We start from the raw sequence: 27,071 nt of genomic DNA, 5'->3' as shown, positions 1-27,071 counted from the left end.
TGTTGCTGCAATAGACCCTTTTCACAGCAGCCATTTTGATGTGTCATAGCAGGGTAAACACAGGTGTATCTAATAACATTAATGATGGTTCCATTCCATTTAGGTGTTCCAGAGCCAGGGCCCTTGTATTGTGCATGCTGACTCACTGGAATGGCTGTGGCTGCTGATTGAGTTCGATAATAGGCACAGATTATAGTACTTAATGCACCTTTAAGTGTGTGTGTGTGTACAAACATGCTGGGCGTAAGGCATGCTTCTTAATTTGTGCATCAGAATAAAAACATGACTGTGCATATACCCATAAAAAAGGTAGAACGCAATGTTGTACATTCAAAAGTCACCATTAGGAGCCATAAACCAAGGGCTGACTCGGTTTTGAGGATAGAGGCTGTATGGGGAGGAGGAAAATTATAGTGAGCACCTTGAATCATCCCAGCTCTTCCCTGCTTCATGCTGATTGAAATGCCAAAGGACGACTCTGGAGCCATGAGAAAGCCTCATGTTGAGCGCATGAAAATGACGGTCTCTCTGCGAGCTGCTATCATCATCATCATCATTTACTGCACTACTGGTATTCATCATCACCCACAAATCCATGTTATTTCAGCAAATTATAGCCAATGCAGGATTTTCATATTATGTAGACATGTGCTGCATACTATATGTCATGATTAAGTCTAGTAACTAAAGGAAAAAATCATAGATTCATATTTTAGTGTGGGAATAGAACGGACCCCAAGAGAAATATGAGTGCTAATGAGGTGACTTTTTCTCATCATAGCAGATGTCAATGCTACTAGTCCAAAACTTTTTTAATGAAATGTATTTTAATTTTAATGGAAATGTGCACAGATATCCTCTTATGGTTTGGTTTTTATAAAAAATACAAATTTACTTCTTACACAGAGACATACATAACAGCAATATTTTACAGGTCCATCTTTAAAAGAATGGCTACTATATTTCGTAATCAACTAGCTTTACATTGTGGCAAATATGCAGGAGAGGTGGCCGTTTCAAGATTTAAATACTTTCAAATAGACATAAATACAAACACTGTGAGCAGAGCAGGTTTTGCAACAGAAACACAGCTATATTATAGGAAATCACTGCAGACAAAATGTAGACATTCATGCAAAAGCTATCAGGAGTCTTCGGCTGGCAGAACCAACACAGAGCAAATAAGGCATACCAGTCTGATCAGCAGCAATGAAAAAGGTAAAAAAAAAATAAATGTATGACATGTTTGCCATTAGGTTAGTAAGTCATTGGTGTCCATGCTCAATTCAGCCAAGTATCCAGAGCCATAAATTACAAAAGTTCAAGTAATGGCAAGTAAAGATACCGTAGTCCACTTTTGACAAAAGAAAACTAATTATGAGGTCCTTGTATCACAAATGATGGTGCTTTGTTTGTGGTTGGGAAAAAATCATATGATAATGTCTAAGAGTCGTCATCGGTTTTTATGACATGGAAGAGGGTGACGTTGAATATTACCTGGTGTCCGTTATTCCAGGCGTACAGCGCCCTCTCTCTGGCGTTGTAGTCGAGCATGGAGATGTGAAAGTACTGGTTGTGGAAGGGAATGTCAGTGTACTCGTACGTCGAGGTCTTCGTCGAGTACGCGTAATACACCTTCGCCCCTGACAGGTGGGAGTTGGTGATGTAGAGCGTCCCGCAGATCATGAACGACTCGCCCGCGTTCCTCTTGGAGTACTCGGTGTTCCACGTCTTCAGCACCTGCAGGGTGTCGGGGTCGATCTGCGAGATGACGATATTCCCGGCGTTCTGATTGGTCGCGTACACCGCCCACATGCCCAGCTCGTCGGCCATGACGTCGATGTCCGAGAACCCCCCCCACGTGTACGGGTACATATTGTGGAAGCCGGCGAACTCCAGGGCCCGCTGGGCCAGCACGCTGCCCGACTCGAAGCTGTACTTGACGATGATGTTGCTCTGGTACTTGTTGTAGTAAAGCGATCCGTTGTAGACGATGTGGTTGGTTCCCTCCCATTTAAACGGGAGGCTGTAGGTTCGAGAAACCACCCCCGCAACAAAGTCCGCCATTGTCTTGTACTCGCGCACAATCTTGCTGTTGGTGTAACTGTCCATATACCAAACCTACATCAGAGAGGATGAAGATAATGGATAGAATGGAGAGAATTAGCGGAAGTCGATAAACATGTCAAGCATCACAAACAAAACCAGTAAAGGAAACCTGTTTAAAAAAAGATCACCTTTTACATTATCCTCTATATGATTACATAAACAAACCACTGCACTTGGAATATTCTAAATCAAGAGACATGATGACCCCACATGTGAGAATCTATTAAATATTGCCAGCTTAAAACCCACCACCATGATATTAGTCGGGGTGGTCTTATGATAAAAGCGATAAATCCTCTGAAAACACAACACAGATATTGTGCACACCACACCGGCCTCGGAGAGCACACCGACTCCCCTGCTTCCGTAACTCACCCTGTTGTTTCTCGTCGATGCTTGGGGATCAGTCATCCATGCCCCAAACCGGGTTCCAGATGTCTTTATTGTAACGGGTCCAGTGATTTTCATTAATTTCCCACACGCTGTTAATAAAGAAATGCAGCGATAAGATGTGCTGTGGTGGTTTTTTTTCTTCCTCTAACTAGATTTCTCAAGCCAATTTCATGCCTGCGCCACCAGAGAGTTTGCCCTCTGTGCATACTAAGATACCACCGGCAGGAAGCTGTTGTGTTTATGTCGGAGCATAGCGGCACAACTGCTGTATGTAGCTAATGACAACACAGCTTCCTCATGTCTAGCCCATGCTATTTCCTGTAGGACTTGTATTAAGTAATGCTCTAAAAGCTCAACAGTCATTTTTGATGTGTTTGAGTTACCTTCTGCATTATTTCTAATATGCCTACAAAAATCATCATAGTCTTTAGAGTTATGACTCAATCGTTTTACTTACAATAGATATGGCTTGAGCACAATTAGCAAAGAACGTTTAACCTTTCATTACATTAATATTAATATGAAATGCAGCAACATTGTTTACAGGTCTAGTCATACTCTTCTTTCAGATACACTGAAATCTTGTAAGTCTTTGTAAGCCGGCTGTAGCATACTAGCTCCAGCAATATCATTCACCTAGTTTACCTTTTCATAGTATTTGCCAAATCCGGACATACAAAAGCACCGCCATATTGTTGACATGCATGACAGTAACATCACTTTGGTAGCACTGCAGCTGAGATTAGCTATCGAAGATTTGCTAAGGCGATAAAACATCGCTTCAAAAGCCAGCATTAGGGAAACAATCCACAAAAACTTAAATGATTTTGTTATTTTCTTCCCTGGTGTGAAATTGAGCCGAAGACACCACCAGGGGAAACACATTTCAGGGGAAACCAGTTTTGGCACAGTTTCTAATGGTTAAACAACTATATAAACACATTTCACAGGATTGAATGAAAGCATACCAAACCCAAACCTAGCTAACTGCCCTAGAATGAACGGAGATCACACTTGTTTGTGGTCTTATTCTCTCAAGCGTCCATTGATTCTACAAGGAAGTTGTCAGGCTGTATATTAATCTACTTGTCATTTTTCATGCGCATTGCCTCCACAATAATTTCCTTGTGCAATGGCAGAACAACAGCACACACTGCGGACGAAATGAGGACACCGCACCGGGGAAACCCAATTTACACAATACAAATTTTACCATGCAAAGGTTTATCGATGCCATCTCTAGCTGCTGTCACCTGGCTGTCACTAATGTCAACAATATGGCCGCGCGACCGATACGTCATGTGAATACTGTTGAGTCTACAGGTGCTAGTACTATTTAATTGTGTCTAACAGTACTAGAACCAGTGCTCTCTTTAGCAAGTTTATAGTAAATTGCAGTGTAGCTCTCAAACCTTGCCGCTAAACATCTCTAAGAACATTATTTTACTAGCCTAGCATGCTAGCATGGGTGTTCACTACTTAAGTGATGTTGAACTTTGGTAGTACATTGGGTTGTGTAGCTAGCTGGCCATGCTATAATTGCAAAATCTATGATTCTCTGTTATCAGTTGCTCCGGTGCTTTGTGAGAGGGGAAATTATGTTTTTTTTTCTCTCTCTATTCACTGCCATTGTATGGTGAAAATCTCAAAATCACACTTCTAGTAAATAAACGAACACGAACAAAGTAGATTCTGACAATATATAAAAAAAACTAGTCCTGTCACTGAAAACCAACAGATAATTGCCAATTTTGGGGTTATATCATGGCCGGGAAGCTACACAACCCAAGGTACTAGTTCAACATCACTTTAACATGACCGTGTAATTGACTGTGATTCATCCTAACATCTAGCTGCCTTAAGTGTTGGCCACTCACTTAGCTTGCCCATGCAGTTGCGCAGCCTGCTGTCCAGTCGCAGGACTCGCTGGTAGAGCTCATCGTAGTCGTAGGCCCCGAGCTCCTCCTGGATGCCCGTCAGCACCGCCGACAGGTTCCTGATCTCCTCCTTGAACTGGGAGATGAGCACAGCGTCCGTCTTGTACTGCTCCAGCACGGGGATCAACGGCTTCAGCTCATCCATCTTATCCTTAAGCTCCTGGAGAGGAGGCAGTGACAGAGGGAGAAATGGAAAAGAGAGAGAGGGCGAAGGATGTGGATTAGTGAGATGGCCAGGAACAGACACAAGAGACGTTTCCTTACAACAGTGATGAGAGACAAAGAGTTGGACAGCAGAGCGAGGCCTGATTCAATAGGTTAAGCGTTCACCATTAAAGGAACACAGCAAGTTTTTGCGAGATTGGCCTATCGGTCAGTGACGAGGAGACGCAAAAACCATCCATGTGTCCCCGGTTGCTCCGATGCTTCATGCTAACACTTTAGCATAAACTGTGTTGAGGCAACTAGTAGCCTATAATCCAAAGTAAGAAGACTGAACTTTTAATAATAAAACGTTTTTAGTGTTTTTTATTATATTGGCTGTAGATTCATACATTTTAAAAATGAAATATCATTACATTAATAGTTTATATAGCCAGGTTTATTCTTGGAACTATTGCAGGTGAGCAACCACATATTCATCCACTATGCAGTGATTTTTAGCTGTACAGAAAATAGTCCCTGCTAGTTCAAAACAGTACAACAATTTTGTATCATAAGCCATGTAAATTTGACCAATCTCCTATACAGAACTGCCAGACTTGTCTGTATATCATTTAAACCAGTGGTTCTCAACGTGGGGTCCGGGGACCGCTAGGGGTCCTTGAGGGGGTTCCAGGGGGTCCCCAGCAAATTGATAAATTGTTAACCTTCATCATTATTTAATTTACAAGACGTTAACACAATTAGAGAATTAGAGAATGTAGAAGAATTACTATTTTTGTCATAGTTTCACTGTTATCTTTCTACCTACAATATAGATAGTCATGGAATTCTGAACAAAATCCTATCTAACAATAAAAATACTCTCAGATTTGGGTTCCAGAGACAAAAATTAGAGACTAAATTAGGGGTCCTTCATATGAAAAAGGTTGAGAATCACTGCTTTAAACCATTTAGCTCTAGTTGCCTGCTATCACTCAAAATAGTCTATGCTAAAGTAGTGGTTCTCAACCTTTTTGGCTCGTGACAGTCATTAACAGTTCAACCAAAGAATGACCTTCCCTTTTCAGGATTTTCATTTGATGAATTATCAGAGGAGGCCTAGAGGCTTACAACTATTCAGTATTTCACAAGAGGAAAGCAAAAATTAGAGAAAAATCAGACAAAAAAGATTTTTTTTTTTCTATCACATAAATTATCTTGTAACCCCCCAAAATGATCTTGTGACCCCCTGGGAACCACTGTGCTAAAGTGTTAGCATGGAGCCTACTATCACTGAACATAGTGTATGCTAAAGTGTTAGCATGAAGCCTACTATCACTCAACATAATGTACACTAAAGTGTTAGCATGGAGCAATGGTGCCAGCAATCTACCGGGGACACATGGATGATTTTAGTGGCAATGTTCTCATCACTGAACAGCTGGCCAACAGGACAATCTCCCCAAAACTTGATGTCTTCCTTTAAGTATCCAGTTCACATTTCTTCCCCTACAGTTTTCAGCTTTGTTGGTGGTCAGCTTGTTTTCTTTTGAGGCTCTGTGGTGCTGATGTTTCTGCCATGCTAGTGATTGTTCCACACAGTTATTTTGTCAATTGACTCAGATTTCAGCAACTTGCCACACCAGAGATACTCTTGCTACTCCCATACCAGATGTCCAATGCAATCCACACAGAGCAACTGCAGCAGCAAAACAGCGTGTGCTCTTAGATATTATACATGTGACAACCTGACATACTGCCAAACCAAGTATTTGATTTCTGAAACTCTGAGCTTTTTCCTTTTTTTGTGGAAATGGACTTCTCTTTAAAGGGGTCCGATTTTTACTTCCCAGAAATGTATTATTATTATAATTATTATTATTTTATTTTGTATTATTATTATTCCCACCCCCCACCCACCTTCAAATGATGTAAGCTTGCTGAGTAGAAACATTACAAAAACTGCAAAGCTGCTTTATTGGAAGGATTTAAGCAGTTGTTTGAAGGGGTGCCAAGGGTCACCAAGATGATGTCCAGTTGTGCTGTACAACTGGAGATAAGCAGATTGGCTGTAAAAATGTTTTTTTGGAAATGTAACAACTGTCAGTGTAGCTACTCAAACAAATTAAGATACTCTTTTCATTCAGCAGCCGTGATCAAATATCTGTATGATATACAGTTATAAAATTTTATTTCCCATAGTATTCCCTTTAACATAAGCTACAAATGGAAGGTACATATGTCATTAAGATATTGCCTGTCACATTTCATCTTAAGGCCAATCTTAAGTCTGTAAAACAGTATACTCAGGTGGTTTTTGGAGCTTTGTATTTTGTTTCACTTACGCTACTAATTTGCCCCACTGAACTTCCAAATGGCTCGTTATGGAGTCATAAGAGCCTATCATGGGTGCAGTAACCTACATACAATGGGCCTCATGCATGAATGTTTTAAGAAAGTACAAAGACAGATTCGGGAAAAGCTGCGTGTGCCCAATAATAGTAATATGTAAACGCCCTTATAGCCCATATAAGGGAAGCAGTCTTCAGTACTGTGTGCACACCAACAAAACCTGGCCACTGCATTTGACAGGCAAACACTAGAGCCTCACAGCAGGATGCCTCCTAAGGGCAGCAAGAAGAGAAAGTTACTATCAGGAAAAGTTGTCATTTTCAAGCAGAGCAGTGGCGTTACAGCTCCAGAAAAGCAAAAAGCATGGAAGGAATAACTAATGCGGTTAATGATGCATCGGCTGCAAACCGCACATCTAGTGAAGTTATAAAGGAACAAAAAACATCAGCTGTAGGATTGCAGCCACGGGAGAGTCCAAACATATGAGGAGCTAAGAGCAACAGTAAGAAGGAATCCTGATTGCAGATCTTTAGAGCAGAATTTAGGCATGCCTATTTGTTTTGCACTCCACATACTATTTTCAAATCAGTGTAATATTTTCCTTATGTCTTTGGCTCCAGTGTGCCAGCGACATTACAGACTGTTGTATGTGTTGTCATAATCTTTTTGACAACTATTCGACTAGTTAAACCCTTGTTCATGCTGAAATAACAGTGGTCCCGAGCACTCTTAAATTTAGTGCTTAACTACGCACACACGTAAAATAAAAGAATATTGATGAATGCTAAAAAGTTGCTTAACTTGCACATAAGAACATTTTACGATCAGATCTGTGCATATGCACGGTTCTTGCATGAACCGTGCATATCATGCCAGAAAATCAAATTTGCAAATGTAAATAATTTGCACTGAATTATACTTTAAGCCACTGAAGAATAGTCAAGATGCCCGTGCACAGCCACTTATAATCAATCATATAAAGAAATTATCCAACCGCACAATGTGAGACTTTGCTGACAAATAAAGATGTGAGTACAAATAAGCCTATATTTGTCACCTTTAGGTGTATCTGGCATTGTTACAATTAACAACGCTGTATAAAAATATTAAAATAAAGGTCCATTGAACATTATGTTTAAATCAGGCTGTAGAATACCTGGAAGTTTCTAGCTATGATGGATTTCCTGTCATCCTCAATCTGTCTGAACTTGGTCCTCAGGCCCTTCATCTGGTTCTCCATCTTCATGACGTACTGGAAATCCCTCTGGGTTCGCAGGTTCAACACCTCAATGGACTGAGACATGTTCTGGACCTAGAATATAGCAAGCCATGATAAATAGTCACCTCAGGGTTATCATGCAGCATTCAGCCAACAAGCCCTGGACATATGAGGTTTCTTCCAAGGGGGGGAAGAAATGGCTCTTTTGTCATTTATAATCACTATATAAAAAACTAAATGTGGTGAGAAAAGTCCTGCTGTGATTAGTTGAAATATTTCTGCAACAAATTTCAGCTCCATTGCTAACATTAATTAACTACATGACTTGCCTTAATCGACCTGTGACAAGGACACAATTATTGAAGTGTTGGTGGTTTTGACATCTAATGACCTTAAGGTTGAAGTGGCAAGCTTGTACAGGAGGTTGCCAGTTTGAATCCCGGATATAGGGAAATTCTAATACGGGAATACGGGAAGTGAATACTATAGTAGTATAGTAGTATAGTGCAGTATAGTATAATGAAATTCTAAACAGGGGAAGTGAATAGTACAGTATAGCATAATGAAAACGGGAAATGAATAGTATAGTATAAAGACATTCTAAATGGGGGAAGTGAATAGTATAGTATAGTTCAGTATAGTATAGTATAGCATAGTATAGTTCAGTATAGTATAGTATAGTTCAGTATAGTATAGTTCAGTATAGTATAGTATAGTATAGTATAGTTCAGTATAGTATAGTTCAGTATAGTATAGTATAGTTCAGTATAGTATAGTTCAGTATATTATAGTGTAGTATAGTATAGTTCAGTATAGTATAGTATAGTGTAGTATAGTTCAGTATAGTATAGTTCAGTATAGTATAGTATAGTTCAGTATAGTATAGTATAGTGTAGTATAGTTCAGTATAGTATAGTATAGTTCAGTATAGTATAGTATAGTGTAGTATAGTTCAGTATAGTATAGTATAGGATAGTGTAGTATAGTTCAGTATAGTATAGTATAGTATAGTTCAGTATAGTATAGTATAGTTCAGTATAGTATAGTATAGTATAGTTCAGTATAGTATAGTATAGTATAGGATAGTGTAGTATAGTTCAGTATAGTATAGTATAGTTCAGTATAGTATAGTATAGTATAGTTCAGTATAGTATAGTTCAGTATAGTATAGTATAGTATAGTATAGTATAGTTCAGTATAGTATAGTATAGTATAGTACAGTACAGTATAGTATAGTATAGTATAGTATAGTATAGTACAATATAGTATAGTATAGTTCAGTATAGTATAGTTCAGTATAGTATAGTATAGTACAGTACAGTACAGTATAGTATAGTACAATACAGTATAGTATAGTATAGTACAGTACAGTACAGTATAGTATAGTATAGTATAGTATAGTACAGTACAATATAGTATAGTATAGTATAGTACAGTACAATATAGTATAGTATAGTATAGTTCAGTATAGTATAGTTCAGTATAGTATAGTATAGTACAATACAGTATAGTATAGTATAGTACAGAGCCTTGTTTCCCCAAAAGCATCTTAAGCCTAAAATAATCGTAGTATCCATCTTATGAAGCCTCTTTAGTTTGTGAGGTGTTTCCGAAAAGCATCTTAACTTAAGACGCTCTTCAAATATCTACGATCACTACACTAACTATATTATTGTGCATCTGTTGTGGTGCCATCGCCCGGAGAGCAATGTTGTGCGAACGCCTGAATAGTGTGTCATGTAAATTAACAGCTGTCTTGATCAGAGAGCAAAAGCTATGATATGAATCGTCACTCCTAAATCTGAGACTAGTTATTAATTTTTGCTCAAGGGCAAGTATCTGGAGCAACAGAAAAGACAAAAGCATACATTAACATTAAACACACGAACATACTGTATACCTATTGCATTAAATGAGATAACAGTTGGCTGTAAGCTCTCTACAGGCAATTTAAATAATGTTACTGTGGCGATTCTAAGCATATATAATTGTAACGTATTTGCACAATATCACATAACTTACAGACAGTTTGATTAATCCATTATTATGAAACCAAGTCAACGCACGTAGGTAATGAATGAACCTTCGTAGGATCACACTTAAAAACACTCTTTGCCTCTAAGAGCGATCGTTATTGGGAAACAAGGCCCAGTACAATACAGTATAGTATAATGAGACTCTATACGGAGACGTGTATAGTATAGTATAGAATACTATAGTATAATGCACTATTGTACAGTATATTGAATTTCTAAACAGGGAAAGTGAATAGGACAGTCTATAGGGCATTGTGGAACTAGAACAAGTGTGGTAAAGCCTGGCAATGTACCTGGGTATAGGATCTGTAGCATCTGAGTAATGAGTGGAGAGGAGCTGACAGTAACATTAGGTATATTGTAAAGGTCAAACGACACCTAGAAAAAACAATAAAGCAAGTGGAGATTTGCTTCCTCATCATTCCCATCTTTCGTGAAAGATTGCGTGTGTGTATGCCCATGCATGTGTGTGGGCATAGCATTTATGCTGCATCGGGGGGGGTGAATTTTCCCCCTATGTGTGTCTTTACCTTCTCCAGTAGCTGGCGGAGCTGTCTGCTCTTGGCATCTCTGGAGCACAGACTCTGTTCTGGTGCCACCACAGTGCAGATACAGCGCCCATCAGCATCCTGGGCCGAGCTGTACACCTGCCAGCCCTCTTTAGGACCAATGGTCTGCAGAGATACACACACACAATAGGGTTAGAGGGATATATCTGTCTGGTGATATATGGGGCCGATATTGGCCTTTTATTAAAATTCAGATATGGTCCAGTCAGTCATCCACCTCTGATATGATGGATATGATGCAGTTTAATTATTACATATTTATTATAGAATTGATCAATACTACACTTCTAATATGATATTTTTACCGGACTCCACACACTGCATGAATCTATTATTCTTATTCTTATTGTTATTATGTATTCTTCAATCTGGGTTCAGGGCTGGAGATAGTACTATCACTGCCACCTCTGGTGGATATGGTTGATCATTCCTTGCTTTTAAGTAGTCTGTCACGTGTTGGTTTTAACTCTGAACCGTAAATTGGTTTGAAAATGAACCCTTTCTGATAGGTCCCAGTTTGTAAAAGTGGGTGATTTTCGCTCTGAGTTTCTAGGCATTGGCAAAGGTGTACCCCAGGGTTCAACATTGGTTCCGTTATTTTTTGTGTTAATGTTTCAGCATTAACCGATAGTAATTTCCAAATATATGCTGACGACAGTTTTGTTTGTGATGCAAATTCTGAACAAGTGGCTCTTAAAACTTTGCAAAACGCCTTTAGTTCCCTGCAAAAAAACCTTTGTAAGCCTCAAAATTGTGCTAAACACCAAAAAGACTAAATACATGCTGTTCTCTAGAGCTAAAAACACTGGTCACTCCAAACCAGAGGTTTGCACATTAGATGGTACTTTTAAGGCAACAAATGGATCGCCAACAAATTCTCCTTCAAAGTACATATAGATAACCTTGTCAAAAAACTGTGTATGAAACGTAACTACTTGTACAGAAACAAGACCTTACCTACTTTCCCATGTCTTGGGGAAGGAGGTAGTAGAGTCAACCTTTCTCTCAGTTCTGTATTATGGAGACATTATTTACAGCCATGCAGCTGCTTCCACTCTAAAACCTCTTGATGCTGTCTATCCCTCAGATTTATAACAAGTGACAACTACAGTACTCAGCATTGTGTCTTGTATGGAAAAGTTGGCTGGCCATCTCTCTATGGGGATCAGCACTGGCACTGTACTTTGTTTACAAAACTCTTATCCATAAAGTGCCCCCTTATATAGTGTTGTTAACTGACTGGAGAGTTGGAGCTGAGCTCTCAGGACTAGCTGCTGCTCCAGGTACCACAGGGGATCTGGGAAAGACTGCCTTCAAATACTATGCCCCCAAAACCTGGAATAATGGATAGTGCTGGTTAATATTTAACTCTCACCACGATTGAATGGAATTGTTTTTTTTAGTGTTTGTTCTGAGGAGTGTGTTTTTTTTATTTCTTATCTTTATTTGTGATCTCTTTTTGTGACTCTGACCTCCTGCAGTATAAATCGACTCCATGGAAAATCAGGCTCTCCAAGGTAACGGTTGAAGAAAAATTCGTAGTATTATTAGTATTATTATGGGTTTCTATGGAGAGTTTTATTATCCAACAATGGTCTAAATGCTGTTTCAGACACTTTTCCAACCTAACCAGAAGAAATTTCTGCACTGAATACTTAATTTTTTAAAATTTTGCATGTAAATAGTTAAATTTATATTGGTTATAATGTGTTATGATACAGATCTCGATATGAAGACTTTGTTGCAATACAGTGCACTTAAAAAAATAAATGTTACTGAGACATTTCATCTCTCTTGGTCAACAAAATATTCATATTTTTGAGTATGATACCATTTGTATTTTTGGAAAACTAAACTCATGAAATTCAAGTAACATTTTTTTCTCCAACTGAATGTGTACTGTAGCATTTTAGAGCCTAATTATTCATATGAACTGCAGCCATACACCCTCTAGACGCTGAGAAATTTAGCTGACACTTCATTCAAACAAAGCAGACAAACACGCTGGGAGATATGCCTGGCTGCTTTGGTATTCGTATAAATATTAATCTCTCTACTGTTCCACCGAGGGCTGTGCCTGGTAAACCTTAGTATCATCACCTATAATCCTAATGACATGTCAGTAGAAAAAGAGGGAAAGTTGGAAGAGGTGTAGGGACAGAAAGAAGATATGAAGAGGAGGTTAGGAAGGTAAGCGGTAGCTGAAATGACAACAACAAAAAGGAGTAAAATGAATTCAAAGAAAAGAGAATAACGCTGGCAGAGAAAGGGAGAGAGAGACGGCTTGACTGCCAGGGAGAGAAGAAGAGATAGAGGGAGACGAAGAGGCATCGAGGCAGGCGAACTGCCACAGAGAAACACTAAGAAAGCAAGCAAAGGATGAAGAGATGGATGGCGCATAAACAGGGAGGGCAACAACGTGCACTGAGGAGAAAACGAAGGAGACGGACGGAGGAGAAAAGGACAGAGAGAGGCAAAAACAATAGGGGATAGACTGGTATATTGGTTTGCCAATACAGCCCATCTGGCTGATATTGGCCTTTTATTAAAAATCAGATGTGATCCAGTCAGTGTTGTCCACCGCTGACATGATGGATATGATGTTTGACTGATTACATATTTATTGTAGAATTGCTCAATATTACACTGGTTGTGTACGGGAAGCCCTTCACCTCAACTGTTTCTATTGAGACATTTCAATCAGATTACACACAAAAATGTATGAACATGTTTATGTATTATTATCATTATTATTATTTGTAATAGCAGTAGTAGTATACTGGGTTTCAGTGGAGAGTTTTAGTGTCCCATAGTCTAAATGCTGTTTCAAAGGCTTTTCCACCCTGACAAGAATACAATTCTGTTGGGAGACGCTAAATGCTAACACATTTTTTTTTATTTTTTGGCATGAAAACAATTTAAAAAATTCAAAGATATTGAATATCAACATAAAATATCAGTATCTATATCAGCCTTCAAAAAACCATATCTGTCGAACTCTTGTAAAGACAATTGGAGAGACTTGGGAGAGGAAGAATGAGAACTACACGGAGGAAAAGTAAATGTGCAAATTGGCATGTGTGTGTGAGTGTGCATGCAAAAGTGAATATGTGACCACTTGCATGCATGTGTGTGTTTGTTTGTGTGTGTGATGTCTGCGCAGAGAGCAAAACTCTGCCAGTCGGCTGGGGAGAGCTTCAAGCTAGTGGATGCTGTTTTGTGAGGATGATTAATGACTAGACTTTGGCGTGCAGCTCTGTGAAACCATTGTAGCCTTGGAGCCTGATCCTCCTCTATCTAAGTTAGGGAGCGCTGGAAAATATTGAAGAATAAGACCGAGTAAGGCCGCACCTCACCAACTGAACACGTTCAAAATGGGTTTTACATGTAAAATGCAATACTTCTAAAAGCAAAATTAAACAAGGTTACAGTAAACATTGTTCCCCTACACATGATGCATTCATTATTTGGGCGAATCATTTTAAAATAATGTTACTCAATGATTGTGTAGTATAGAGCATGGTCTTTGTCTGTGAATCCATTTGTGTGATGTCACGCATCACGTCTCAGACACTGATCAAATTTTGTGGGAATGTTGCATCTCGCCACTGCGTTTGTCTCCATCAGTCCAATCACTGTCATTTTTAAGGACAGCAGTGGTGTCTGAGATACAGTATCACCTGAGTGTTTGAGGGACAGATAGATGGACAGACAGACAGCCTGGATTCTGAGCCTATTCCTTTATTTAATATTTAGAATTTACATGTATAACTTACAATGCATTCATTAATAAATGCAAATCAGCCATAAACATCTAGTTATCAATCAAGGCATCTTGTGGGCATAAATGAAATTTTGGGCCAAAATATCCAAACTTAAATGTGTCCTGTTCACAGCTGTGTTTCTTATAAGGCGCTGGTGACTGTAGGCATAACAATATCCATAAATTATATATTCACCTCACACTAAAAAGTAATCTGACTGACTTCTTTTAATGTTCTTTTTCTAATTTTCATTTTCAGCAAGTAAAGTTGGCAGAGCAAGTGCTCGCACTGCATCACAGCTGAAGGTGGATGGTGTCTTGTTGTTCGTGCTGACAGTGGCGCGCTGGGTCTATCTTCAAGGGAAGATTTCATCCATCTCAAGGCATCATTAGAAAAACGCAACAACAATCTTGAGACGAGGCGTTAATTGCTCTGCTCAGGTCTAAAAATAGAGCCTTAGCACTCCTTTTTCCCGTTTAGCACCTGGCATTCTTGTATTCTGAAGACAGACTGCATAATGATAATAAGTGTTGAGTTTTTGGTGACAATTATTTGGAGTTGGCAATTGTTGATTGGAGAGTTGTTCCTCTACTCATAGAGCTGATCTGGCTCTTCTTTCATTTTGAAAAACAAGTCTAAAATCATACCTCAGAATTATTCAGGTAATGCTTCACAATTTCCACATTATACTTTTATAAGTAATATTTTATGTGTATTACTGTGTCCAGTCACCTAGATTGAGAACTAAAAGGAAAATGTCTGAATGCTGGTGGTGACAGCAGATCCCCAGCTCATTTTGAAGGTTGACTGCCCCTGAATGGAGGTTTGCATACTGACAAATGAAAACGTTCTACCACATTAAAATATCTAAAGGGTTTCCAACACCTTTTACTAATGTAATTTGTTTTTACCGCCTGAGTTTTTCATCTTGTAAAACATTGGCTCTGTCTCAAACCCAAGGAAGCTTCCTATTTAGGTGGCATTTCTAGATACGAAGGCAAATTTTCAAGTTGTAGTAGTTGTAGCCAAGTTGTATCTCATTTTGGTAGGACACATAGGAAGCATCTTTTTAGGGTACCTTGTTTTCCCAACTTTCCCAACATTCGCTAACTGGCAAACGGAAGTCCCCGCTATGACAAAGTGTTTTCCAAAATGAACATATGACCATAAAAAATAACATACATTATAACCTTTTTATTCATTTTTACGTGAAAACCATTAGGAATCATATTACTTCATTTTAGTATAGTCAATTGTTTCTGGAATGCCGCTGAAATTACCGGTCGGATTGACAGAGAATTCTGGCTAGCTAGTTTAGCTAGCTAGCGATAACGTTACTACTGCAGCTGAGCCTATTCAAAGCTTAGTTTAATGGTTGATAAATTAACTGGTTGCACAGTATCCACTGTATAAAAAGACAGGTTTATTTTTCATAGCCAACAACTACACAAAGCTAGCCAGCATATTCTCATTCTCATTTCTTTGAATGTGTTTTGAAAAAGCAGTTTGATCTGGCTGTTGGTGCACACAATGTAATGCTAACTGCAGTTACTTGAGGTTGTCTAAGAAGGCTGATTGTCTCAAACCATTTATTTCTCTGCTACCTACAGTTAGACACGGTACCTTAAGCTTCCTAGTTAGGTATCAAGGAAGTAGGAAGCTACCTTCCCAATGAGACAGAGCTATTGCATCCTCATGAAACCTCCAGAGAAAAGCATATTCAGATGCAAAGTTAAGTATAAACATACCACCCAACTACAAAATATTTTATATCCAGGGCTTGAAATTAACTTTTTTGATCACCAGCCAATATGGCTACTAGATTTTAAAGTTACCAGCCAATCGGAATTTCCACTAGCCAAAATGTTTTTCTTGAAATAAACCAGATTATGAGTGCCACTGGGTTAATTTAAGCATAAGTATTAGTAAAAATAAAAGATATAGCATAATAAATCTATAAATTACAGTATTTCACTGATATTCATAAATTGCGTTAATTTCAAATTGTGTGGATTTCATTGATACGAGGCTCTTAACGGCGACACTGTCCTCCAAAACACCTGTCTTGGCCTGCTTGATTGTCAAGCTCTGGAGGTCGCTCTTCACAGTTTTCGTTGTCTTTGACACTCACGACCCGAAAGTTGCTAGAAGTCCCCAGATGATGTCATACGATAATTTGCATATCAATATATAATGCTGCACTTGTTATGCACGCTGCAGCGTAGCCCGTTTTAATATAAGTGCTGACTCCACCCACCTGGGCCAGTTTCGGTGTACGCCGGTAAAAATTACAAGTGGACCCTATCCTACAGTCCCTGCTCTCAGCAGAGGGAGGGAGCGTACGCTGTGTGTGGGAAACGGTGTGATCGTCAGACCTCTCTGGATTAGACAAGCAAGTAGAGAAAACCGGCATCAGCCGTACCAATTTATTGCCAAATGCTTTGGGATTCAACACATTAACATTGCTTCCCATGGTCAGAAAAAGTCGCCAGATTTGTCGCTAGTCGCTTTTGAGAAATAAAGTCGCCAGGGGGGTCTGAAAAGTCCCCAAGTTGGCAACACTGCTTTGTATACTCGCACAATCGATTCTACCACACAGCCTGCTTCAAATATTTAGAGCTTGGTTCATCACCAGCCAAATTGGCTAGCAACTTTACAATGTTACCCGCCACAGTAAATTTTTACCCGCATTTGGCGGTTTGGCGGGTGTTAATTTCAAGCCCTGTTTATATCCCTTATTTTTTTGAGTATGTTGCCTAACATTAATTTCAACTCATTTCACTGGTTTATGACCTCTTTCTGTCAACTTCTTTAGGTTCTCCTAGATTACATTGAATATGTCTGTTACATTTCTTTCAACATTCTTTCAACACTGAATCTTTTTAACATGATAAATCTTTACATGATAAGTCATTTTTTCATGTGAAATCAATTGAGGGCTATTCTTACATCACAATCTCTTTTTATCATGAGTTTCATTAGTATCTATTTAACCAAGGAGGACTGCCCCTGGCTCTCTTTAGGAAGCTATTATTTTGTGCTCTAGATTGTAGAAACAAAGACACGACTGTCTGCTCCACATCTCTACCAGAGTACAGCCCATTCCAGCTGATTCTGTCGATTTCCTTCTATAAAATCATTTAGATAACCCTAAATATTCTACAATGGGTTTTCAAGCCGTGGACATGTTGAGCCGGTTATTTGCAAACCTTCTGACTCTAAGATTATAATAAGATAGCCCAGTAACCACTAATAATGAATGATGATCACTTTATTACTTTTATTGCTGAACCCAAGGTCAATCTCAGTTCTAATCCCTATTACTGTGGGACTCTTTTATGGCAACCTCATGGATGTGAGAATTATGCCTCAATGTTTTCATGCCTCAGTGACATCCAGGGTTACATTTATGTATTTTTTACTGAGGTGCACTGAGGTATAACATGAGATACCCCAGACCATTATGATCGTAGTGGTACGTGTAGGAAGTAACAATTTAAAAACAATCCAACATGTTCAGTAGCTAATCTGTTAAATGGCACCTCAGAAGAATTGATAATAACACCAAATGCAATGCCATCAAAAGTTATTTCACACAAGTTGTTAAAACAATTTTCAGTACCAAATCAAACCCTAATGGCAATCTAGCAAAGATGAATAGCTTGTTGTCCTTTGTGAGTATTTTTTACGTATATTTGGCTGGAGTATTGTACATCTACATGAACTGGTGTCGCTAAGAGACTGTCAGATAGTTTCAGTAGGTCCTTGTTGAACTGTGCATGTCTGCAATGCCTGTGGTAGTAACCTTTAAAGTCCAGCTGATGGCCCTATAAAGTTGTCCCAGCTGACGCTAGTTTTCACTGCAGTTGCATTGGAATATTGCTTTTTCCATTTCCCATTTCTCTACAATTCAAATTTGCTTCTGGGAGTGTTTGGCTAGCTAGTAGAAGATCTATTTCAATTCCCTGGTTTCCTGATATGGTAAATTGTGTCATTTTACAACATTAGATTGTTTGATTTAGGTTTTGCATATTGTTTGTTGGACTTCATTGTAAGCGGGTTTAATCCTTTGTTGAGGTTGTTACATTACCATAGTAGGTAAGTGTATGTTAGCAGTAATGTTAGTTGTGGTAGTAAACTATTATTAGCAATTTGATCATCCTTGTTTTGTGTTCAGCCGGTCACCACATTGTTGGCTGACTTGGCTTTGTAGTAATCTAGATGGCTTGTGTGCTCACAGCTGGCAACCAAGAAACTTTTTTAAAAATAAAATAAAATAATAACATGTGCAAAATCAACAGTGCATTTATAAAGAGTAAACAATCATGAAAATTGATAAAACACTATGGGAGGTGTGATTCATGCACATCTCTTCCTTTGTTATTCCATCTTCAGCTTGCATTTTACCTGGGCCACTACACCTTCGCAATTAACTTTGTCCTCATCAACCTTTTTTGCATGACTGAGGGAAGACTTAGGGGGTTGATGAGAGGGAAAGTAAGTAAATATGGGCAAGGGAAAGATTGATTTGGTGAATGAGGGAACTGATTTGTTAGTTTAGGGAGAGTTAGTGAATGCCAGTAGATAGGAATGCTTCACCCATGGCCTTGGCCCATTTAGATTTACTGTTTTGTATGGAGTATGGTAGTGACAAAGAGAGAGTGTCTGTACACATTTATCCACTTCATTTTGTAAAGCTTTTTTTTTTTCTCAATTGCACTGCATGGGAAAGGTTGTACGCTATATGCAGCAATGTCTTTTTTACCCGTTGCAGAGTGTCGCAGTATATGTCCATATAGGTGACTGTCACTCTGCACCTTAAATTAATCTCCACCTTACTGGGTATAGCCTTGGTTTCTTGATTCAGTTTCTTGTGCCAGTCTCATGATGCCTGATTCCATTTTCTAGGCTGCTCCAGTATGAGTCTGGCAATCTAACAACATTCCCAGGAGGGATACGATGGGTGTGAAGCTACTGTTCAAAATTAAAAGATTGTCAGGCGGTAGCAGCAATCAATTATAAATAGAACCTAGATAAATAGCGGGAGAGGTAACCAACTCCCTCTACAGCGGTAGTTGGAGGCACAGAGATTTTTGTGCAGCCAAGTATTTGGTCTAATTTTTCGTAGCCATCATCCTTGTTTTGTCACTGGAGTGTAACACATGGAGCTGTGACTATGAAGACAAGTCTCAATTGGCAGTGTCTCAAGTGGCACTTCCCTCTTCCCTCTCCCCAGACATCAGGCAGGAACAGGGAGGTTTGGCTGGTAGACTTGATCATGTCGTATCTCTCAAAGTCACAGATGCCTTTAAAACCAAGTGTTTACTACTACAGCACATTGAATATCTTTGTCCATCATCTGCTTCTATTTTGACATTCAAAATCCAACCAGCATATTGATGAACATCAGAAAGTAGCAGGAAAAGGGCAGCAATTAAATCATCTTCACTACTTTGATGATTAGTTTAGATTTGCTAGTCAGGCTATACCAGCAGGGGTAAATAAAGGTGTTGATCGAGGAATTTGTCCTGTATCCACCCTGCTTTGTGTCAACTTGGTGTGAAAGGTGGATCAGAATTAAAGACACATATCAAGCCTGTCTATAAATTTTAAAATAACTCCAGGTGCTAATAGTGATGCCAACACAGCTAACTCTATATCTCAATAGTGCTGCCATCCCGCCTGCCACGAGACAGAGACCTAAACAGATGATATCTATCCAGTCATCTATCAAACTGTCCAAACAAAAAGCCACCAGGGTATTGGAGGCAAGTGAAGTGGAATGCGCATGTCAGCGCTGTAACTGATGATCATACTCCTTAAATGAGTTAACATTTCTGCTCTAATGGCAGGGGAAGATGAACTTGCGTGTGCACCCATCTCTGGAAGCGGATTGATGCAGACATCTTAAGTCAGCAATGACAAATGGTGACACCCCAAACACAGCAACAAACAGCAGCCTCGACAAAAACAAGAACGAAAGCCTCACACCAGAGAGGCTCCGGTGAAACACAGAGAGAGGCTGACGAACAGTTGCTACATACAGACTGAAAGAGGGAGGAAGAAAAGGAGACGCAGTGAAAGAGAGTCATCTTGTCTCACAGATGTGACTGTGATGAAAGGCGTGCAGGGAGATTAATTTCCTAGGGGCGTGCCACCTTCTTGCCTTTTTTGACCCCGGAGAAGAGAAGATTGAATAGATAATTCCGCAGGAGCTCGGCACATTATGCCCTAGACATTCTCTGGAAGGGCTACATCATTATCTCGTTCACACCCTTGTCCTCCTCCTCTAGCGTGTGCTTGAATCAGTCTTCTGACTGAACAAGACGACGTGTCAGTCATAAGCCCTATGGAGGATGATAATGAAACAGTCATCAAACATTATCTGCGAGGTAAAGCCGGTGGACAGCTCCAGGCCACACTGAATGGCACATGCTTACATGAGCAGAATACTAAGCAGATGGGACAATGCTCTGACTTAAGCTTATTTCTTGGTGTGTTGAAATGAAGTCAGGTCGGTGATGTCCAGTAAGGACTTTACAGCAGCCTGGGTGAAGTTCCTATCAACTGTACTACCAAGATCGATTGCGTATGACTGTGTTCCAAACCTTTTCTGTCAAAAATTAGGCAACCTAGGCAACCTGTGGCGGAGAAGTGTCCGTACCTGACACCAGAATTCCCTTCGGGTAAATTGGATGAATCTACAGTGTCTCAGTTGGGGGTTGATGGGACGCTCTTCTCTGTTGCAGCCCAGTTTTGTAACTTACTCTGACAAGACGGGTGTATTGTTGCATAAAAGTCTTGCCTTGTGCAACTTTGAAGGAAAAATCCACCCTTGAATACTCTTACACTATTAGATACCATCAATCTGTGATATTCAGTGCATTCCAGGAGTTCTTTTGTGATGAAGTGTTGTGATTTTTGGTGTACCCACTTGCTCTCAACCTGCCTCTTCTACCTCTAATTCAGTTAAAAGAGAACCGGCTGCTTTCAACCAAAGGTGGCCGTATGGGCATGTAAATGTAACTAGTTGGCCAGCTAGTTCCTGAACACTGGGGCATGTCTATGATCGTAGCTGCACCCCTTACTCACAATGCATCATGTCTTGTCTGGCTGCATTGCATTCCGGTCTATTAAGGCTGCTGTCGGTGGAGAAATTGGTCTCTCTGCCTCTTCTACGATGGTTTTCTCCCTGTATGATTTTTGAACGTTGGTGCAAAATGGAGAGTCTAGAAAGACGTGCTTGATCCACAGGAATAAGAAAAAAACACCACCAAACAACAAAATGGACCCAAGGATGTAAGGTACCGTGTTACAGTGTTTTAGGGTGGATTTTTCCTTCAACTCAAAGTTATTTCTAAGTAACTGTTATCAAACTCAAACTAGACCCTGCTATAGCACTTCGACATCACTCCAAACCTGCCTCTCAGTGCGAACATCCTTAACAGGTTTTATTACAATTTATCCTCGCTAGTTAGAAATTAACAAGCATAGCCCATAATCATCTCTCCAGTTGATTGAGTACAGTATAAATTTATTGAGACCCAAACTGTCCTCCGTTCCTCTCAAGTCCAGGCTTCCAGCATTCATGCAGCGATATGCGTCTGATACGGGGACCGCATCGCTCCTTTGGGCTGCAATTACAGTAATTACGAGAGGAGCAGAGGGAGAGGGCTGTAAGTATGCCCCTGGTAGTTTCAACATCATGTCTCAACTCCTGTAATTACTCTTAGAATATTATTAGCTGAGCTGCATTCACCCAGAGAGAAAAAAAGAGCGTGAAAACAAGGGAAAGTCACTTTAAAGAGTCAAAACCGTCATCTGTGAAGTGACAGTGAATTTAAGTATTTCGTAATTATATATTATTAGTGTTAAATGTGACTCTTTTGTCATATCTCCGTGGAGATTGAATGGTATGGACTGGAAAAGCCAAAGTAGGGTACATGGGTGGCATATAAAGTGTGTAAAATGACCAGAACAGTAAAAAGTAGGGATGGGACGATATATAGAAATTCAATATATCGCGATGCAAAAATGTGACAATACATATCATGGGGCGCGAAAATGAATCGCGATATTAGCTCCGTTTTATTCTGCTGCAGTAATCACAAATGAGACACTTGACCATCACAATTTCACAAGCTCTCCATCCAAATTATATTATTTGCACTTTGTAATGACATTTTTAAATTGTTTACATTCTAGCCAGCCAATGCCATCGCTAGAAAGATTTCAGAAATAAACATAATTCTGCACAGTCAGACTTTGTTGTCATTGAACTTTTATTTGTTACATCGTATCGTGGTTGTATCGTATTGTGAACCCCATATCATGTATCGTGAGATAAGCATATCATCCCATCCCTAGTAAATAAATTGTTTACTTGTGACTGGTGGTGATCTGTTATTTTCATCAAGTCGGTATTTAGTCATTGTATCTCTAATCGCTAGAATGAATTCACTTGCCTGACGAAAACAGACTCAATTGAATTATTCCCCAAAAGTGCCTACCTATCCCACACACCTAGCAATTGAGACATCCTAAACCACATATTCAAAGTAAGTGACAGAAATCCCATTACAGCCTGACACAGGTTCAACCCGTGTTACATCTCTCTAAGTCCTAGCAGAAAGCGCCGTATATTTACCGCGCCGCTGGCATAAATGATTCACATCCATCATCAGTTTAACTTACTTTCCTTATTTCCAGTCCATCAGCTCTGACACCCCCCCTCCCCCCTCCCAAAACTAGGAGACACGCCGCATCACAACTAATGACTTTGTTGGCAGTCTTGTGGCTAGGCCGTTCGCTTTGTTTGTGTTGACACATAGTTTGAGATGCCATCTTTAATTTGGCCTCGAGTGGAAACGGTGATGTGAGATATAAAACCTCCAGCGTTTCACCCCCCCCCCCCCCCCCCCCCCTCCTCCTCGTGCTAACTTGATGTGTGCGTGTGTAGGTGTGTGTGAACCCCCCCCCGCAGCATCTCTCCTCTCTTAGCTTTTAGTGTGGCGTCTGTACCAGCCAAATTTCCCAGCGAAAGCCTGAGTATATCATCCACATAAATGCTAATGCAAGCTGGGAAAAATAAAGAAAAAAAGAAAAAGTTTTCCACTTTAGTGAGAAACACCATCAGCTCTTGGCAGCCGGCCCCCCTTTTTTTTTTTTTTTACGTCTGCAATGCAAAATAACATCAAAGAATGCCTTCGCGCCGTTTTGTATGATTAATGAGCGACGGGATGTCACGTCAAAGGGAGGATGGAGCCGCTTCTTTTTGATCTTCGCAGGATTTGCCCAACCTGTGCGAGCGTGATCGTATTTCACAGTCTGATTATATGACCTTAAACCTTTTGACGGAGCCAGATGTGGAGAACGGCAGCTGAGTTAAGTTGAAAACGACTCGCATTTACATTCCAATAAGTGGATTACAATGTGTGTGTGTGCACTGCCCTACCATCCACACATGCAGCCACCTACTCACAGTGACTAATTAAGTCTCTCTCTCTCTCTCTCTTCCCTGATCGATATATCCTCCAGGTGTAGAATCTAATTTATAATCATACGACACAAATTCCAGCCATCATTTTGATCATGATGAGAGTTAAGTTGAGCCTTTATCAGCCACTATGCAATTACTTCCCTGGCATGGGACCATAAGGGAGAAAGTGGCTATGCAAATATTTCATTTTCTCACAAAGGCTCCTTAGGGATCACTTGTGGACACTGCAGGGGTAAAACCTGCCAAACTGAATCATATCACACCATATCACTGGAAAGTACATGACCATTAACCGTCAATGGCCAGTTATGCTGGGAAAAGTTGAGTAACCGGTTATTATAAAGCTGCAAAACGGAATCTGTATGAAAAACACAAAGGCAGCACGAATACATCAACTTAAAGGCCAAGGGGTGGAGGCTGTTACCACTCACTAATATGAACAAAGCTATGAACAAAGCTCTGTGTACAAGGCCTGACAGTCTGTGAGCGACAGCTTAATAATTGTCTCCAGCTTAGTGTAGTGCCATAAAAGGTTTGGCTTTTCAGATAATTTTTAAACAGTGAAGCAGAAAGGCCTTTGGGGCAGTGGTATCAATTTGCATTCCGCCCCTTGCGCCACCAATGTCTCCTATTCCTCAATAGCTGCGGTGTATTCATTGATTTAATCACAAACAGCTTAACAATTTTTTTTATTTATTTATTTTTTTTTATGATGGCAATTCCTTCAAGCCTCTTAAAAATATGGAACACTGAATGGAGTGAAACAGTTATCAGACATAACTGGAGGCAGCGCTGCGAAAACACATTTCTGAAATAAAGAGAGATTGAAGTGTTTAATTCACTAACGAGATACCTGGAGGGTTCACTATATGACTAAAACACTGACATGATGACTGAAGCCCGTAGATAAGATGAGGGACAAGTCGAGGATGTCAGTAGTGAAGGAAGAAATGATACTTGATAGAAGCAACATCATCACCTCCTGCTTCCAAAGTATTGACAACACTGACGTCATGTGAATTCCAATTACATTTTCTCTGTTTTTTTTCTTCCCTTTTCTATCATATTCTGTGGGTTGACCAGAGAGGACAGCTCCACACCTTCAGCTACAGACTTCAGCAGAAGACGCACCACACAAGCACAAGCCTTGGAGCAACACATTGATTTATCCATTAATCATAAGGGACTTTCAAGCTGAGTTGTCAGCCTTAGTCATGCTTATTCCATCTTTCCCTTAACAGAAAACTACATATCACTGTCCCTTTAATTCCCTTTTTTCTCACAAATTCACTTGAAGTTTGGCACAGAAATAAAGTGAATCCTGACTGAAACCACAGATGCCTAAGAGAATCTGTGCTGGAAGGAGGTTTATGTCACAAGGACACAAACATGTTTCTACAGAACAATTATCATCTGGCACAACTGGCAGCATCTGTGGGTTTGAAGCATGGTACAACTACCCCCATGCGCACCATCTATTAAGACAGGAAACATTACAATATGTTGAAATGCTTGTAGGCTATAATCCGCTCGCAGTCAAATCTGAATTAAAATTCATTTAACCTGAGAAAATTAGATCAGCATGCGGCCAAGCGCAGGCTATAAAATCAAAGGCATTAAGTGACTAGACAAGAAAAGAAATTAGTTGGATATTGCAGCTTGCTATACAATTAAATGCTATGCTATTCAGTGAAAAAATGATTAAACAAAAACTGGTTGGATTATTATAGCCCAGATACGTGCCGTTCTCTCTAATAGAGAAAACGTCGTGCCAAACTCCATTCAGAAATGTGTCCGTTTAAAGTTTCTCTGCTTATTGACGAAAACACATTCCTGGTTAAACACCACAATATTCTTTCACAAATAAATAGAGTCTACTGGTCCGTTCGGCATATAGATAATCTGCCAAGCAGCACTGTATTTCAATACAATCTCAACTTTTAGGATTGATTCACACTGCTTGTTGCCGCCCACTACTATGTATTTTAGTGGTAGAACTAACAGGAGAAATGGGGGAACCAATTCTCAAAAGTTGAAATATTACTGAAATAAGTACTGCTTTGTGTATTGGACGTGTGCCGAATAGAACAACGTCGCCTACTGATTCATAAAACCTCTTATATCTTGTTCTACCACATTTGTACCATTGCCGATAAGCGAGGCAGCATGAAACAGTAGGAATTTTGAACAGATTTGGCTTCAGAGAACGACAGGTATCGGGGCGAGGGTTAGGCTACTGAAGAGAAACTGTTCTCAAACGCCAGGAACAAATAGCTTTCAGTCATAATAGGCAGTAATTACAGCAACGCTCCGTTCAGAAACAGATGCCGAAAAAGAAAGTAAGATAGGAAACTCACCATAGAGGGATATAATCCGAAGATGGTGAGAGAAAGGACGGGATACAGGACGCTCAACAGGACCCGCATGCTGAGGGGGCTCCGGTTTGCCACTTTTCTCCGAGGCGCAGTCCTAGACCATTAGAGCTCCTGTCCTGTGTTCACCTTCTCGCCGCTGTCCTTACTGCTGTCTGACCGCAGAGAGAGCGCTCCGGCGGCGGCACGGCGACCACACATCCGTCGGCATCACACCCACCGCTCCCCGGGGCTCCGGCTGCAAAAAGGCAATGCCGGGGGAAAAAAAAGTTTTGAGCCGGTGGAGAAATCTTCAGCTCCGGCACACTGCAGGGGAGGCGCGCCGAGGATGTGACATCACTTGATGGGTCCTGAGCTTTAGGAGGTATTTATTTATTTATTTATTTATTTATTTATTTATTTATTTATGTCAAATTTTTATGTAGCCTAATTTTAAGTTATAGGCTTAGGTTCTTTGCTGTTATACTGACAGCACCTGTAATTTAGGGTTAGGAATTGACTCTAATGGACATTTTGATTGGATTCCACATAAGTAGGCTATGCATGGATGATAATAATAATTTTATCCTGGGTTTCAATGGAGAGTTTTAGTGTCCCATAATGGTCTAAATGCTGTTTCAGAAGCTTTTCCGCCCTGACAGGATTTGAGGTTTGGGGGAAACACTGAATACATGTAA

General features: G+C 39.9%; 1 protein-coding gene across 1 annotated transcript; it reads right to left on the bottom strand.

The window, feature by feature from the left end:
• Positions 1–1,150: 1,150 nt before the first annotated feature.
• olfm3a (olfactomedin 3a) lies at positions 1,151–26,509 on the bottom strand. Its single transcript, XM_071904057.2, has 6 exons — positions 26,380–26,509; positions 10,721–10,864; positions 8,092–8,247; positions 4,380–4,599; positions 2,485–2,591; positions 1,151–2,121 (listed from the first exon to the last, which is right to left on the bottom strand). Exons 1-6 carry the CDS (start codon positions 26,446–26,448, stop codon positions 1,444–1,446), a joined length of 1,374 nt encoding a protein of 457 aa, XP_071760158.1. The 5' UTR covers positions 26,449–26,509; the 3' UTR covers positions 1,151–1,443.
• Positions 26,510–27,071: the final 562 nt, after the last annotated feature.

This window comes from Centroberyx gerrardi, chromosome 22 (assembly GCF_048128805.1).
Source record: "Centroberyx gerrardi isolate f3 chromosome 22, fCenGer3.hap1.cur.20231027, whole genome shotgun sequence".
Taxonomy (NCBI): Eukaryota; Metazoa; Chordata; class Actinopteri; order Beryciformes; family Berycidae; genus Centroberyx; species Centroberyx gerrardi.
This window is presented reverse-complemented; position numbering and strand designations above follow the sequence as displayed.